The sequence below is a fragment of the Choloepus didactylus genome, chromosome 8 (assembly GCF_015220235.1).
Source record: "Choloepus didactylus isolate mChoDid1 chromosome 8, mChoDid1.pri, whole genome shotgun sequence".
Classification (NCBI taxonomy): domain Eukaryota; kingdom Metazoa; phylum Chordata; class Mammalia; order Pilosa; family Megalonychidae; genus Choloepus; species Choloepus didactylus.
Window position 1 is genome coordinate 35,255,466 of NC_051314.1, and position 17,831 is coordinate 35,273,296.

At 37.4% G+C, this 17,831-nt stretch overlaps 1 protein-coding gene across 5 annotated transcripts in view; it reads left to right on the forward strand.

Annotated features, from left to right (window-relative positions):
* The window catches only part of CEP83 (centrosomal protein 83), a 182,259-nt gene that overhangs the window by 101,692 nt on the left and 62,736 nt on the right, over nucleotides 1-17,831 (forward strand). For 4 of the 5 annotated variants that reach the window (XM_037846054.1, XM_037846058.1, XM_037846055.1 and 1 more), the window contains exons 4-5: nucleotides 5,122-5,214; nucleotides 7,087-7,218. In XM_037846054.1, coding sequence (XP_037701982.1) covers nucleotides 5,122-5,214; nucleotides 7,087-7,218 — 225 coding nt within the window. The remainder of the gene's footprint in view (nucleotides 1-5,121; nucleotides 5,215-7,086; nucleotides 7,219-17,831) is intronic. The other variant, XM_037846057.1, reaches the window with a different exon arrangement.

The window sequence follows — 17,831 nt, forward strand, 5'->3', positions numbered from 1 at the left end:
TTCTCCGTCTGTTCTTTTGTGTGTAGGCTTTCAGGTGTCTTTTTCCAGTTCCTGAGTGTTTTCTTTTGCCTCTTGAGATGTGCTGTTGTATGTCTCCATTGTGTCTTTCATCTCTTGTGTTGTCCCTTTCATTTCCATAGATTCTGCCAGTTGTTTTTTCACTTTCAATTTCTACCTTCTGTATGCCCAGTGTTTTCATTATACACTTCATCTCTTTTGCTGTATCTTCCCTAAACTTTTTGAATTGGTTTAGTATTAGTTGTTTCAATTCCTGTATCTCTGTTGAAGTGTAAGTTTATTCCTTTGACTGGACCATAACTTTGTTTTTTTTGGTGTAGGTTGTAGTTTTCTGTTGTCTAGGCATCTGGTTTCCTTGGTTACCCCAATCAGGTTCTCCCAGACCAGAACAGGCTCGGGTCTAGAAGGAGGCAACAGTATCTAGTTTCCCTGAGGGTATCTTAGATTGATACACCCTATGAGGCCTCAAGTCACTGTGCTTTTCTGCCCAGCAGGTGGTGCCTGTCAGCCTGTAGCTCCAGACTGGTGTAAGGAGGTGTGGCTGTGGCTGTTTTCCCCCAGGTTCTGGGGTCTGCTTCTGAATGGAAGGCGGGTAGTAGAGCTTGGTTCCACCTTTTTCCTCTTAGGGAAGATACACCACCTGGGGAGAGGTCATTTACATTCAAGTAGTCTTTCTGCCTGTGCTATCTCCACCGTTGTCTGGCTCAGAATGCTGGGAGCTGAAAATGGCTGAGGCTTTCTCCACTGAGCTGAAAAGGGGACAGAAATCCCCCCTTCAGTGCCAAGTCCGTGGCCACCCTCAGTTTCACCCGTTGGCCAGAGACAGCACCTGGTCCTCTGGGCTCCCCTTGCTCCCAGAGTGATTCTCTGGCTCTCCAAGTCAGTTGTCACTAAAAGCCTCTATCTGCTTGTTGGGGATTCGTAGCTTGAATTGAGCCGTCGACACTTGTTAATTAAAACCCCAGTTGGAGCTCAGCTGAGCTATATTTGCTTGCTTGGAGAGTGCTGCTCTCTAGCACAGTGAGGCTTTGCAGTTTGCCGTGGGGGAGCGGGCTCTCGGCTCGGGTCCGCAGTTTTTAATTACAGATTTTATGGTGTGATCTCGGGCATTCCTCCCAGTTCAGGTTGGTGTATGATGAGTGGACAGTCACGTTTGTCCCCCTGTAGTTATTCCAGATTATTTACTAGTTGTTCCTGGTTGTTTATTAGTTGTTCCAGGGGGACTAACGAGCTTCCACTCCACTCTATGCCGCCACCTTAGCTCCTCCTCCACTCCTTTTATTTTTAATTGACTGTTTATTATGGGAATCTAAAACATGTACAGAAGTATGGGGTGGTATAATGAATCCTTGTTACTCGTCACCCAGCATCAATAATTATCATCTCTTTGCCAGTCTAGTTTTATCTACTCCCTCTCTCACCTTCTCCCTCAACTTTCTGGATTATTTTGAAGCAAATCATATTATTTCAACTGTAAATATTTTTGTATCTATCTCTATTATATGCCAAGACAAGGCCTCTTTTAAAAGTAAAACCACAGTATCACAAAAGTAAAAATATTTATTCATTAATGCCTTTTAATATCCTGTTTTTGTTCAGATTACTCCAGTTTTCCTGCAGTGTTGCTTATTTGTTTTTTTGTTGCTATTGTTGTTTATTTTTAAAGTTGGTTTGTTTGAACCAGAATCCAAATAAGATTTGCCTATTAATCGTCTTTTAATTCCACTCCTTCTTAGTTTGGACTCTTGATACCATCACTCAGGCTTTTGATACCATAGTCCTAATTATTACAAGAGTTTTCTATCTGATTTCTCTAGCTCCCACACACTGCCTCTCCTCCCAGCAGCTACCACTTCCCTCACTTTGATCAGTCTTGCTTCTTTCTAAAATTTAGAAGTGGTAGTGTTATTCCTAAGCTTAAAAGTCTTAAACAAATAAGGAAGGTACAGAAAAATGTGTATGACATGCTTTTGTTTAGGTGAAAATTAAAGGTGGGTGAATATGCTTTTGTGTGGCTGTAGATTAAGGAAAAACACATGCAAAATTTTTAACAAAGGTTGCCTCTATGGAAGGAAACTGGATGACTGGTGTGAGAAGAAAACTTATAATATTGTATTTTCTTTTGTTCGAGTTTTTTTATATGTAATTATTTTTATTCATTTTAAATAAAATGATTTTTTTAAAGTAGATACTTCAATGTTGGTTTCCTTTTGAATAGTGAGTAAAATATGAGAGCCTGAACATGGTATTTGGCTCCAACCTCTTTTTCCCTTTTGTTCCCAGCCAGGCTGCAGCCCTCCTAGGTGCTATTTGGAAATGTGTCACCTTGGCCTTGGTTGTCATAGTGTCTAGGGATTGCTGCCATTAATGCACCGGTACCCAGGATTCTAAATTAATTGTCTGCAGTGCTTAGTGTGATACCATCTAAAATCCCTTTAGCTCACCTTTGAGAATCACTTTTCTCCCATACATTTCTGGAACCCCAGGCAAACTAAACTTTTAACCATTCTTTGGATTTGTGTTCTACCTGAGCTTTTGTTTTCCCATTTCTTTGATATGCCATTCTCTCTATCCTGAATATCTATTCCCTTTGTCTTCACTTGTCTGGTAAGCCTGTGTTGCCTATTTTTATAGTCATTTGTATGTATGAGCTATTTTTTATAACTGTTTGAATTTCTTATGGGAAAAGGTGTGAGTCTTTTTGATCATTTCAAAGTTATTTACTCTTTTTGTGCCTCAATTTCTGTAAAAAGGGGATGATAATGTAGCTACTTTATAGGACTGTTGTGGATATTAAACAGATTAATGCACATAAGGTGCTTAGAACAGTATGTTATATGTATTATAGTACATTGCAAAATGCTTTTTATATTGTAGGTAGTCAAAAGATACTTGAATTATTTGAAATAAAATATTAGGAATATTGAGTAAATGAATGAATTAACTGAACTTTCTCAATTTTCATAGAGATTAATATAAATACAAATTGTAGATTTTTTCTGCAACTAGTATTTGTATACTTGTTCATTCATTCATTCATTCATTCATTCAAGAAATAATAATTGAGTGCTTCCTATGTGCTATGCACTGGTTTCAAGTGTTGGGGATACAATGGTTACTAAAGATTGACGATGCCTTTAGTGTCCCATAAGGAGTTTACATGAATATTTAATTACTAATTGGAGAGCAGAACAAGAATGAGCCTGTTATGGTTTGCTAATGCTGCCATTATGCAAAATACCAGAAATGAATTGGCTTTTATAAAGGGGATTTATTAGGTTACAGATTTACAGTTCTGAGGCCATAAACGTGTCCAAACTAAGGCATCAACAAGAAGATACCTTCACTGAAGAAAGGCTGATGGTGTCTGGAACACCTCTGTCAGCTGGGAAAGCACGTGGCTGGTGTCTGCTGGTCCTTTGCTCCTGGGTTCTGGTTTCAAAATGGCTTTCTTTAAAATGTCTATGGGCTTCTGTCTCTCTTAGCTTCTCTCAGCTCTCTGCTTGGTTTTCCTGGGTGTTTCTCTCTAAGCATCTCAGAGTCCTTTCTTAGAATCTCTGGGGCAAACTCTGGGCTTCATCTCTTAGCTTAGCATTTCCAAACTTCCTTCTGTCTGCATCTCCCAGCATCTCCAAGCATCTAGGTCTGTGTTGGCTCTCAGCTTCTCCTGGGAGCAAACCCTGGATTACATATGTTAGCTTCTCTCCAAAATGTCTCTCTCAGCTTCTCTGAGCTCCTTCTCTCCATGAGCCCTCTTAAAGGATTCCAGTGATCTAATTAAGACTTCCCTGGAATGGGTGGGATCACAGCTCCATGGAAATGATCTAATCAAAAGGTCTCACCTAAAGTTGGGAAGGTCACATCTCCATGGAAACAGCCTAATCAAAAGGTTCCACCTGACAAGATTGGATTAAATGATCATGGCTTTCTGGGGTCCATAACAGCTTCAAACAGGCACAGAACATATATTAGTTTTCATAGTCTGAGTAAAAATCAGCCTTTTCTGAATGAGAGTAAGCCAAAGAATTCTTTTTGGTAAACTAAATTATTGCATCTTTATTTTGCTTCCTTTAGAAAATAACTAGAATATCAAACATTTTTCTAATATGATAGCTGTTCTAGTTTGCTAATGCTGCCGGAATGCAAAACACCAGAAATCGATTGGCTTTTATAAAGGGGGTTTATTTGATTACACAGTTACAGTCTTAAGGCCATAAAGTGTCCAAGGTAACACATCAGTAATCGGGTACCTTCACTGGAGGATGGCCCACGGTGTTGGGAAAACCTCTGTTAGCTGGGAAGGCACGTGGCTGGCATCTGCTCCAAAGTTCTGGTTTCAAAATGGCTTTCTGCAAGGATGTTCTTCTCTAGGCTGCAGTTCCTCAAAAATGTCACTCTTATTGCACTTGAGGTATTTGTCCTCTCTTAGCTTCTCTGGAGCAGAGTCTGCTTTCAACGGCCGTCTTCAAAATGTCTCTCATCTGCAGCTCCTGTGCTTTCTTCAAAGTGTCCCTCTGGGCTGTAGCTCCTCTTCAAAACACCCCACACAGCTACACTGATTTCCTTCTGTTAGTCAGCTCATTTATATGGCTCCACTGATCAAGGCCCACCCTAATTGGGTGGGGCCACTCCTCCATGGAAATATCTCATCAGTTATCATCTACAGTTGGGTGGGTCATGTCTCCATGGAAACATCCAATCAAAAGGTCACACCCTAATCAAAAAGACCAATCAATCTGCCCCACATGATTACATTAAAGATATTGGCATTTTGGGGGACATAATACATTCAAACCAGCACAATAGCCTTAGCTGCCAACATTGTTACTCTTAATAATAATGATCAGTGACTGTCTTTATCTCATATTAATGGAATTTTTGACATCTCTGAAATTTGAAATTCAGGTATTATTTGAAATAAAGTTTTTCACGTTACGGTTCTATTTATATAGTGCTTACTGTAAAATTAGCTATATTGTGAAAACTTCTATGAATTGGGTTTCAGTGTCATAAGTAGGAGTAAGGGTTTGAGCTTTAGCAAATTCTTGATTTTAATATTTGTTATTTCATGGTTAAACTTGTTTGTATTTCTCTACACATTAGGTAGTAACTCCACAAAAATTGGAATTGTTAAGAGCCCAAATACAACAAGAATTAGAAACTCCAATGAGAGACCGTTTTCGGAATTTGGATGAGGTAAGTAATTTACATAGAACAATATGCATATATCTACACGTGACTTTAAAGCTTGAGGAGAAGTATCATTCCCCTACTCAGAAAATCCCACGAAAACCCCTTCTCACTCAGAGTCCTCACAGTGGCCTTAAATACTCTACACAGTGAGGCCCCAGTACTTCTCTAACCTGCTTTCCTCCATCCATGCTGAGCATCTTGATACTGGTTTGGCATGCCAGAAGTGGTGCAGATAAGAGCCTTTGTGTTAGTTGCCCCAGAAATCTGCTTGGCTAACTTCCTTATCTCTTTTAAGTCTTTGCCAAAATGTCACCTTCTCAATGAGCCCTACTTTTAACTCCCCTATTTAATACTGCAGTTTGCCTTTTCTATCACTGCTTAGACCTCTGGATCCCTTTTATCCACTCTACTTCTAATTTTTTCTTTAGTATTTACCTTTTATGTGCTATATAATCTATTTATTGTTTTGTTTATTTTCTATTTTACCCTCTCTAGAATGTAAGTTCCATGAGAGCAGGAACTTTTGTCTGTTTTGTTTACTGTTAGATTCCAAGTTCCTAGAACAGATCCTGCCATACAGTAGGTGCTCAATTAATATTTGTGAATGAAAGAATGAATTTCATGCTCTCTCAAAGAAGTAAAAATGTATTAGTTTATTTCAGGGTGAGATCAGTCTCCTTATGAGAAGTGTTGGTATAATTTTACTAAGTGTTTAATAAAGGGGACATGAAAAGATTGCAGAGATACTTCTAGGCATTTTATATATGTTATCTGATTTAACAAATATGCCATGCCTTATACATATAAATGAGTATTGTCTGCTCTAAAGTGACCCATTTGGGAAGTTGTGGTTAGGGATATTGCCATTGCATAAAGCAGTTGTGAAATTCCTCTTTTATAATGACTTGCTGGGCTGGTTGGGTTGGTAATATCTTTTGAATATCCTCCATGGTGATAAAGCATTGTCCTTTGGGAGAGGGTTTTGTTTTTGGAAATTAACAAAATCACACAGGGTTATTGTACTGTCAAGCTAGATAAAAACCTTTTTTTTGTCAAAACAAAGTATGTCCAATAAAAACATGAAAACCATTTTCTTGGTTTGTAAACTGGCTTAGAAAAGAACTCTTTCAACTTCAGGTTTACAGTAACTAAGTATTTTAGGAGACATGCTTTCCTCATTACCTAATTCCCTAATGTATGTTGAATTAATGTCTCTTCTGCATCTTTCTACATTACCTACTTCATCTTCTTGAGTATTCAGGATATGAGCAGCATTTGAGAGTGTTAGGCAGCAGGAAAGGAGCATCCCAGGGAATGGCATGTGATTCTGGTTAGTCAGGATGTATATATTCTTCAGGTTGTTGTGTTGAGTTCAATTGTCATTGTGATACCTAACTTAACATTAGTTATTGTACCAAATATTCAAATAATCTTTTATCTACTTTAAACTCATCTTGCCCATCTTTTAGGGGAGTATTTCATACTTTATTAAAAATTATTATTTTTTTAATCTAACTATACTATTTCAAAAGGTGTACTGCATTTTTAAATATTATTTTGTTAAGCTGAGAGGTCAAAACTTTTGACATGCTATATATTTTTATTATAATTAGAATCAGTGAGGAAATAAGGTTAATTGAATGGTAAATTTGCTTTGGTACCTTCTGAGGAATGTGCTAATTCTGTATGTAGGATACTTGTTATGAGAAGTTTTCCAAGGTTTATTTATATTTCTGTTAAATTTAATTTTTCCGTTTAGAATGACTCTCAATATAATGTAATTTGAAATTATATTTGTAAAAATTATTTTTGGAGCAAGTATACATATTTATAAATGTGTGATAAACGGTGATAAACTGCAATCTCTTAATTTAGGAAGTTGAAAAGTATAGAGCTGAATATAATAAGCTTCGCTATGAACATACATTTCTCAAATCAGAATTTGAGCACCAGAAAGAAGAATTTACACGTATTTTAGAAGAAGAAAAAATAAAATATGAATCAGAGGTAAGTGATTGATGATACTAATCTAGTCATTGCCATGCTAGTCAATAAACTCCGATTATGTATTTTTTTTTTAAATTCAGTTTTATTGAGATATTCACATACCCTACAATCATCCACAGTGTACAATCAGTTGTTCACAGTACCATCGTATAGTTGTGCTTCATCATCACAATTTTTGAACATTTTCATTATCCCCCCCCAAAAAAATAAGAATAAAAATAAAGTAAAAAGAACACCTAAAACATCCCATACCCCCATTCCACCCTATTTTTCATTTAATTTTTGTCCCCATTTTTCTACTCATACATCCATAACACTGGATAAAGGGAGTATGAGCCACAAGATTTTCACAATCACATCATCACACCATGTAAGCTACATAGTTATGCAATCATCTTCAAGAATTAAGGCTACTGGGTTTCATTTCAACAGTTTCAGGTATTCTAGCTATTCCAGTACACTAACAACTACAAAGGGTTATCTATATAGCGCATAAAAATACCCTCCAGAGTGTCCTCTCGACTCCACTTGAAATCTCTCAGCCACTGAAACTTTCTTTTGTTTCATGTCACTTCCCCCTTTTGGTCAAGATTTTCTCAATCCCACAATGTGGTTCCAGGCTCATCCCCACTCACCTTCACTCCAACTGGTCTAGCCTGGACTCCTACTTGTCTCCCTGTTCACAATTCCCTTTCTCTCCTTCAATCCATCCCATGTATCCACATCATAAAAGACAAAGCACCAATGTTTGACTCCATTCCCCATAAAATTTCAACAGCTGTCCCTTGCTTAGGCTAGAGGCACAACCTGGGGGCCCAGGGGGCCAGGCAGGAGCACGACTGAGTGTGAGATTGCAGGGGTTGCCGGGGAATCCGCTTCCTGACACACCGACGGTGGCTTCTCAACTCACTTCTTGAGTGCAAACGTGGAGACTTCTGATTTTTCCAGACAAACTGGTGGAACCTGGATTCTTGCATGAATTTCCCAATTTGTAATGTTGGCAATGTTTTTTGTTTTGTTTTGTTTTTTTTTTGTTGTTTTTTTTTTTTTTGTTCTGTGTTTTCTTTTTTTTTTTTTATCTTCATTTTATTGAGATATATTCACATACCACGCAGTCATACAAAACAAATTGTACTTTCGATTGTTTACAGTACCATTACATAGTTGTACATTCATCACCTAAATCAATCCCTGACACCTTCATTAGCACACACACAAAAATAACAAGAATAATAATTAGAGTGAAAAAGAGCAATTGAAGTAAAAAAGAACCCTGGGTACCTTTCTCTGTTTGTTTCCTTCCCCTATTTTTCTACTCATCCATCCATAAACTAGACAAAGGGGAGTGTGGTCCTTATGGCTTTCCCAATCCCATTGTCACCCCTCATAAGCTACATTTTTATACAACTGTCTTCGAGATTCATGGGTTCTGGGTTGTAGTTTGATAGTTTCAGGTATCCACCACCAGCTACCCCAATTCTTTGGAACCTAAAAAGGGTTGTCTAAAGTGTGTGTAAGAGTGCCCACCAGAGTGACCTCTCGGCTCGTTTTGCAATCTCTCTGCCACTGAAGCTTATTTCATTTCCTTTCACATCCCCCTTTTGGTCAAGAAGATGTTCTCCGTCCCACGATGCCGGGTCTACATTCCTCCCCGGGAGTCATATTCCACGTTGCCAGGGAGATTCACTCCCCTGGGTGTCTGATCCCATGTAGGGGGGAGGGCAGTGATTTCACCTTTCAAGTTGGCTTAGCCAGAGAGAGAGGGCCACATCTGAGCAACAAAGAGGCATTCGGGAGGAGGCTCTTAGGCACAACCATAGGGAGGCCTAGCCTCTCCTTTGCAGCAACCGTCTTCCCAAGGGTAAAACTTATGGTAGAGGGCTCAACCCATCAAACCACCAGTCCCCTATGTCTGTGGTTGATTATGTATTTTTGTAAATTTCAAATTAGAGTTAATTGCTTCATCAAGTTTTATTAATTTATGGTGAAATGTTTGTCATGATTCCCATCCATTCAATAGCAACATTTTTCTTGTGAATGTTCTTTTTATGGTTGTTGAATTTTTCTATTCCTTTCCTCTTTTTTTGCACCAGTCAATGGAGATAGACGACTATGGGGATTTCCGTCATACAAAGTCTCTTTTCTCCCATAGTCACAGAGGCAGACTTCCCTTTGCAAATATAGTTTGTGCGGCATCTTACATATTGAACAATCATGAAACAGTTTACTCACCTATGGGAATAAATCATTCTGATCCAAATGATGCCTGAACCACTATAAATAAATATTTAGTAGTTGTTAAAGGAAAGTAGGTATATTTTAAGTCTTAAAATAGATGACTTCTCCCCCTCTGCTTCTTGGAACCAGACCACGTCCAGGAGAGCTCTAGCTGTTAGCCAACATACTTTGTTTCCAATGGATATAAACAAGGGTTTATAGCTTAAGGTGTGCCCGTCAGCTTCAAGTAGTGTACTTTGTTCTTTCTGACTGCAAGTACAGCATTCTCTTTCTGCTATCTACTGTGTGTAACCCTGCTCCATTTTGGCAGCCCTTCTCTCCATTTTATGGTTTATCTGCTTAGTTTTGTCAAAAACAGAGTTTGGGTTTTTATTTCTCATTCTTCATTTTGCTTTTGGATGATTTTTTGAGGCAGAGAGAAATAGCAATTTTATCCTCACATATTCAAATCAGAAATCTTATGCTAGATTTTTAATCTGTAAACATTATCTTGGTGTCTGTGGCTGTGTGATACATTCTATATACAAACATATCTACATTATACTTTTATTGTGTTGTCTTTATTTGTAATTAAGACTTAAAATATAGTCTTCCTTTAACAGTACTAAATATTTATAGTGTTTTAGATATCTGATAAAACTGAAACAGGGTTGTTTGGATCAGACTGATTTATTCTCATTGGTGAGTAAACTGTTCCATGATTGATGTGTAAGAAGCTATATGAACTTCAGAATAATACAGTACCAGTAAAGTATAAATATTTATAGGAGTCTTTTGCATTAAAAATTTTTTTAAGCTCTAAGAACTTTATTCCCATATTTTTTCACTTCTGTTATAATAGTGATTGACATGGGGCAGCACTGTCTTATTTTCTCCATTTTAAGTGAGGAAACTGAGGTAAAGAAGTGACTTGCCCAAAGTTTCACCCAAAGTTAGCAGCCAAATTATAGTAGAACTCAGATATCCCAGCTCTCAGCCTAGAAATTTTAGTTTTAAATTACAAATTACGAGTGACTTGAAGTTGCCCCTGTAATAGGGACCATCTAATTTTGTTGAGAGGTCATTCACTCCATACTACATGCAATTATGAAAAAGGTTTTGAATCTATAATTATGACAAACTTAAAGAAACTACATGTAAAACATTTTCTTGTGTAAAAGAAGAATGATAAAGATTTCCAGCCTAAAATGACTATTAGATTTAGTATGTTGAAGAGAAGCTACTGAGGTTCAGTATAGTGAGTGATGTTTTATTTTATACTTTGCTTTTAAAATCTAATGGTGGTCTTTATCTGGTAATGGTTATTTGTATTCTCTAGTGTCTTAAGGTGTGTGTGTGTGTGTGTGTGTGTGTGTGTGTTTTATGAGTGAAACCTGTATCGGGAATCTGTTTTTCTGCCATGAAAGACCAAATCTTATTTTTAAAAATTTGTAAGGGGTTAGTAGCATCATTAATTTTCATAATTAAAATCTATTATGGCATTCTTAGGAATCTGAAGAGAAACTGCTAATTAAGAAATCATAATTAGTAGAGGTTGGAAAATTAAGACTTCTGATAAGACTGAAGTTCTTTTCTTTCTACTTTGCAATTGATTATGTAGGAACATTTTTAATTAGTGGACATTTGAAGATTTGCTTTCCTTCACTGCTTATCTCCATACTCCAGTTTCTATATACAATAACAGTGAAACCTGGTGAGGTGATGGTGGAACAGGGAACAGCAGTAAAACTTCAAAGTAGAGCCTACAGTTGCTGTCTTCCAATTTTACTGTTTATGCAGCTATAGAATATATCAATTTGATGTAATAAAAATAATTGGATTTTCTTGCATTAATTAAAGACTCATGTAATACTTCTGCATTTTTACTTCTACAGATAAAAGAAGTAACTGAATATCCTGTAGTGTATTGGTTCTTAGACTACTTTATGGAGATTTCATTAGTGTTTTCCTGAAAAGCAATCCAGGAATTCACATCTCTCCCATGATATTCTGAATTCAAAAGGATATATGAAAGAATATGTCTGTATCATATGAAAAAGATAATGTCATGATTTCTCAATGCATTTGGCTCTAAGAACATATTAAAGCTGGGAATTTATACATGACGAAATGCTGAGTTTACATATATGTTCATTATTCAAAGGTGGTACTGTTGTGTTTTCTTTATGTTATTAGGACTCTAATTTTACATTATTCTGAATAATACATTAGAGTGTTTTAGGTACAGGTGATTATACTGATAGATTGAATGAATGAAGCAAGAGTAAATCAGTAGGGAAGTATTAAGATCTCAAGAGAGAAGGGCAAGGAGCACTGCATCATATGAAAAATTGTCAGAGTGACAATCTTTAATGACAAGTCCATAGTGCTCTTCAGGCTGGCTGAGCTTTTGTGGTATATTAGCGTGGAGTAGGTGAGAAGCCAAAGTTTCCATGGCAGAAAGGAGAACTTTTCTATGTCCCTATTCCCATACGCTATTTTTTTCTTAGAGTGGCACAAAAACTGATAATGTGCCTCTGGTTTTGGTCCTTATCCTGACATAAGTAGACATCATGAAGCCTCTCAAAACACATCCTTTTTGTCCTGGGAGGTTCTGAGTTGTAATCTCAAGTGCTACTTTAGGCTTAGATGGTTCCTTTATCTAAAACATTCCAAGTTCTCTGAATTGTACCCTTCTCAATTTACTCTTAACCATATCACAATAGGCAAAAGCCTCTCAAATTAAAATGAAATTATCATACACTGGGGATTCTCTGGAATTGATTTTTAAAATATTTTTTCTTTTTTTTTTTTATTAGAGCATTTGTAGGCTTACTGAAAAATCATAGAACGGAGTTCCCATATACCCGCTGCCTTCTACTCTGGGACTGATTTTGGCAGTGTTCTCGAAAGGCTTTGTGAAATTTTACACATTAAAAGTTTGAGGTTTTACATGCAAAGTAAATCTTTTTAAACATTTAAAATATTTTTAAACATTCACTTAGTGTGTGAACTGGTTAACTTCTGTGTGCAACAGTGTCCTCATCGGTAAAATAGTGTTAGCAATACTACCTATCTCATGGAGTTGTTGTGAGGATTTAATAAATTAAAATGTGTAAATTGCTTAAACAAGCACCTAGCACATGGTAAGCATTCTGTAAATGCTATTATCATTATTATTTAAAATTCCATGTGTTCCAGTTTGCTAATGCTGCCAGAATGCAAAACACCAGAAATGGATTGGCTTTTATAAAACGGGGTTTATTTGATTACACAGTTACAGTCTTAAGACCGTAAAGTGTCCAAAGTAACACATCAGCAATCGGGTACCTTCACTGGAGGATGGCCAATGGTATCCGGAAAACCTCTGTTAGCTGGGAAGGCACGTGGCTGGCGTCTGCTCCAAAGTTCTGGTTTCAAAATGGCTTTCTCCCAAGACGTTCCTCTCTAGGCTACAGTTCCTCAAAAATGTCACTCTTAGTTGCTCTTGCGTTTTTCCTCTCATAGCTTCTCCAGCGCAAAAGTCTGCTTTCAGTGGCTGTCTTCAAACTGTCCCATCATTGCAGCTCCTCTCTCAGTTCCTGTGCATTCTTCAAAGTGTCCCTCTTGCCTGTAGCTCCTCTTCAAAATGTCACCCACAGCTGCACTGAGTTCCCTCTGCCCGTCAGCTCATTTATATGGCTTCACTGATCAAGGCCTACCCTGAATGGGTGGGGCCACGCCTCCATGGAAATATCCCATCACTTATCACCTACAGTTGGATGGGGCGCATTTCCATGCAAATCTAATCAGCACCAAAACATCTACCCCACAAGACTGCATCAAAGAATATGGCTTTTTCTGGGGAACATAATACATTCAGACCGGCACACCATGTAATCAAATTTCCTGAATATACGATCCTGGCCTTTACTTTAGCTTGTTGGAGTTTTCAATGTCAGATCTTCATTTAGATGCTCTAAATAGTTAAAGGGCATCTCATTACAGTGCCTGTCTTCCTGACCTTCATCTTTACCCCCACGTTCTAACTGCTCAGCTCTTAGGTTCACTCCTAGCTTTTTGTTAGTCACAGTTGTCTTTCTTTTATTACCCCAGCAACCAAGGTAACTCCCAGGGCCTGAGAAAGATATATGCTTTATTATCTGTATTCTCTTTTGTATAGCCTGAATTGAATTGAACATAACTTTGTATCCCAGTAGTTCCTGTGTCCCCTTCCCTAACCTTTTCATAACTATATGAAGTTAAGCCAGTTCCCAAGGTTACACTAAGTGAACGTTTAAAAATATTTATTTTACATGTAAAACCCTAAAATTTTAATGTGTAAAATTTCACAAAGCCTTTCTAGAGGTAGTTCTAAGAACTGCTTTTTTCCCCATAGCTATCTTTCTCCTTCTAGGAGAAAAATAGGGATAGAAGGAAAGGAGATAGTAACTTCCAAAATTAGATTAAAATATAAATATAAACTTTAAATAAGTAAGTAATTTAAATGATGCCTTCCTTTAAGTGTAAATAAATGACAAAACACTTATATAAAATATTTTTACAATTATTTTAAGTTAAATCAATTTTAGTATATATAGGGGAAAAGGGGACAACTTACAATAGCAGAATAGCATTGTTATTGTTTTTCAAGTTTTAAAAAATTAATGTAATTTTTGTTATTGTTTTTTAAAGGAATATAAAAAGTTAAACTAACTTGGTTTTGAAAATTAAGATCTAACAACTTGAAAGTTTATGTGCAAAATGTTCACCATAATGTCTGAGACAATAAATGCTCAATTAATGGTTGCTACTACCATTAATACCTACCAGTATTAATCATAGAGTAATTTTCATAGAAAATATAGCAGATGGTTTAAGCTAGATTACAAATTTGTAAATGAGGAATTGCAGAAGTAGAAGAATAGGGGACAAAAATTAATATTTAATTTATCAAGGGAATCTTTATATATACCTCTTTGAATTCTCTCAGCAACCATTGGAGTTAGATCTTCATTATCCCCATTTTAAAAATAAGAAAACGGAATCACTGAGAAGTCAAATAACTGACTGAAGGCCACACAGTTAGTAGGTGGGACAACCAGGATTCAAATCTAGGCAGTCTGGGGATTTCTGCTACCAGCCATGTAGAGAAATTGGAGCTGTATTTGCCTTCAGACCTTAACTAAAAACTGAAACAAAACATATGAAACAGTGTTTTTCAGACATTGGAAAACAGGCAGCATAGGGCAGTGATACCTGAGGAAATTAGGAAAGGAAAGCAAATGACAAAAGCCCTGTGATTGCCCCTGTTACATTCTGGAGAGTTTCCAGGCTGCAGTGCAGAGAGGGTGAACACAAATTGTTCTTCATGATCTTCAAGTGGAGGAATTATAGCTCAGAATTTGGAGTGGGGGGAGCAAGGCAGTTAGAATTTGAAGGGCAGAATGCTGGAGAGGTCTGGAGATCTGCAGAGGGTAACCCTTGAGTCTTCACTTGAGTTTGAGTATTAATGAGTACATGTATGAGAAGAAACTATGCAAAGCTGGAGAAAGAGCCAGTGAAAATGATCAGATCTCACATGGGGCTGAGAATGATTTGTGTTCCCATCAGCCAGAGTCGAAAGACCTTCTAAAGCATGATGCACTCAGTAGAGGGCTTTGGGGGATTTTGCCTCAGGGCCAAATGAGCCCTGTACTAAAGGTTATTCTGATTCTGCCTAACTAGTGTAAAAACAAGCTTTGAAAGGGTCAAGCTGTTTGTATATAACTTAACTGCATCGTGGAATAAAGGTTAAAAAGTATATAAAGGAGGTTAATGATGTCAGCAAAATGTTGGAATAGGCTGTTCAAAACACCCATCCTTTCACAGAAACCATAGCAAAACAAGCAGAAACTGTTAGAACCAGCTCTGCCAGAACTCTGGAAAACAGTCAAAAGGTTTATAGCAACCAAGTGAATGCTGAATCAAGAAAAAGGCAACCTAAAAATGGTAGGAAAGCTTTAAGGTGTTTTTACTCACCCTTGTCCTACTCCCTCCCTAATTTACCAGCATTCGTGAAGATGATAGATTTTGTTCCCAGTGTGGGACTCTGGTTTCTGGTTCCAGGGGGAGCAAAAAAGATCTTATTCACAAATTTTATCATGTTTGTTCTAACGTGTCTGGGCTTACCTGAAGGACTGAGGCAAGATGTGTTTGTCTTTTTCATCTGATTCAGAACCCGCCAGGGTGAAAAATTGGGATGCATTGCTCGAAAGGATTGTTAAGTAAACAAAAACACCCATAGCCATCAGGGCAAAAGACTACAATTGAGACACAATAGACAGCCTAAGACCTGCCAGGAAAAGCCAGGGAGAGAGTTTCTTTGGGAAATTAGGGCACTCAAAAGTGCCTGTGTATACTGGGAAATTTAGAAAACCCTGCATATGCCCAGGACAGGGCACTCTCTCAGAAAAGAGAAGACCCTAAACTTTTACTGGTTGATCTTTAGGTTCAGTGCAAATGAGAAGTAAAAGTCTGAGGCAGAATTGTAAACAGCCTGGCTAAGTGTTAAAGGAGTGTACCAGAACAGAAGGTCAGCAAACACCAAGCAGCATGAATTCAAAGCAACAAGAAACCAAGACACGTTATAGTCAAATTGTCAAATGACAAAGACAAAGAGGAAGAAATCTTGAAAGCAGCAAGGGAAGGCAACTCATCAATATAAGGGATCCTCAGTGAGATTCACTGCTGATTTCTCATCAGAAGCCATGTAAGTTCATAAGACAATGGCTGACAATATTTAAAGTGCTGAAAGAAAAAAAGTCTGTCAACTAAGAATTCTATATTCAGTAAAACTATCTATCAAGAATGAAGGGAACTCAGCAGGTAAACTCACTACCTTACCCCTTACATAGGACATGACTCTCAGGGGTGTAGAGTCTCCCTGGCAACGTGGGACATGACTCATGGGGATGAGCCTGGCGCCTGGCCATCATGGAAATTGAGAAAGCCTTCTTGGACGGAAGTGGGGAAGAGAAATGAAACAAAATAGCGTTTCAGTGGCTGAGAGATCTCAGATGGAGTCAAGAGGTCATTCTGGAGGTTATTCTTATGCATTATATAGATATCCTTTTTTAGTTTTTAGTGTACTAGGAAACTAGAAGGAAATACCTGAAACCCACTGAACTGCAATCCAGTATCCTTGATTCTTGAAGATGATGATTGTATAACTATATAGCTCTTAAAGTGTGGCTGTGTAATTGTGAAAACCTTGTGACTGACCACTCCCTTTATCCAGTGTCATGGACAGTATGAGCAAGAAAACAAAGAGAAAAATAATAATAGGGGGGATAAGGGTATGGGATGGTTTGGGTATTCTTTTTGTAGTTTTTATTTTTATTTATTATTTTTTGAGTAATGAAAATGCTTAAAAATTGATTGTGGTGATGAATGCACAACTATATGATGGTACTGTGAACCACTGATTGTATACTGTGGATGATTATCTGGTATGTGAATATATCTAAATAAAATTCCATTTAAAAAAAGAGTGAAAGAGAAATGAAGACATTCTAAAAATGAAGGAAAAACTAAGATAATTTGTTGCTGGTAGACCTAGAATGTCTAAGGGAAGTTCTCTGAACCGAAAGAAAATGATAAAAGAAGGAACCTTTTATCAGGAAGGATGAAAAACATCAGGAAGAATGAAAGAACAACAGTAAGCAAAAATGTGGGTGTTAGGGATTGAATCATATCTCCCCCAAAAAAGGTCCTGTGGGTGAGAAGCATTTGTAAACAGGATCTTTCAATATGTTATTAGTTAAGATGTGCTCAAACTGAACGAAAATGTGTCTGACTACAGGATAACTGAAGTCCTTATAAGTAAAGGAAATCGGACCCAAAAGGAGAAGCCACAGGGAGTAGCCAGAAGCTGGAAGTCAGTGGAACCCAAAAGAGAAAAAAGATACTGTCATGTGAAGGAAATACTAAGTAACCCCCAAAGATTGCCAGCCAGCCAGAAGATACTGACTGGGAAGAAGCAAGCCTTCTAGCCTCTGAAGCTGTGCGCCAATAAATTTCTGTTGTTAAGCCAACCCATTTTGTGGTATTTTAGCAACTAGGAAACTAAGACAATGGGTATATACAATAGAATTTGTTTTGCCTCATGAGTTTTCAAAATTTTGTTGGAAGGTTAAAGCAAAACTTAGAACACTGTATGATGTGGTTCTTAACATATGTAAAGAAAATATTTAAAACAGTTATAAATGAGGGAGTGCAATAGGATATAAAGGGGCTAAAGTTTCTACACATCACAAGAACTGGTGAAATCATGACCCCAGTAAGATGTGATAAGTTATGTATATATGTAATGTAATATTTAGAGCAGCCAATAAGAAAGCTATACAAAAAGATGTACTTAAAATCATTATAGATAA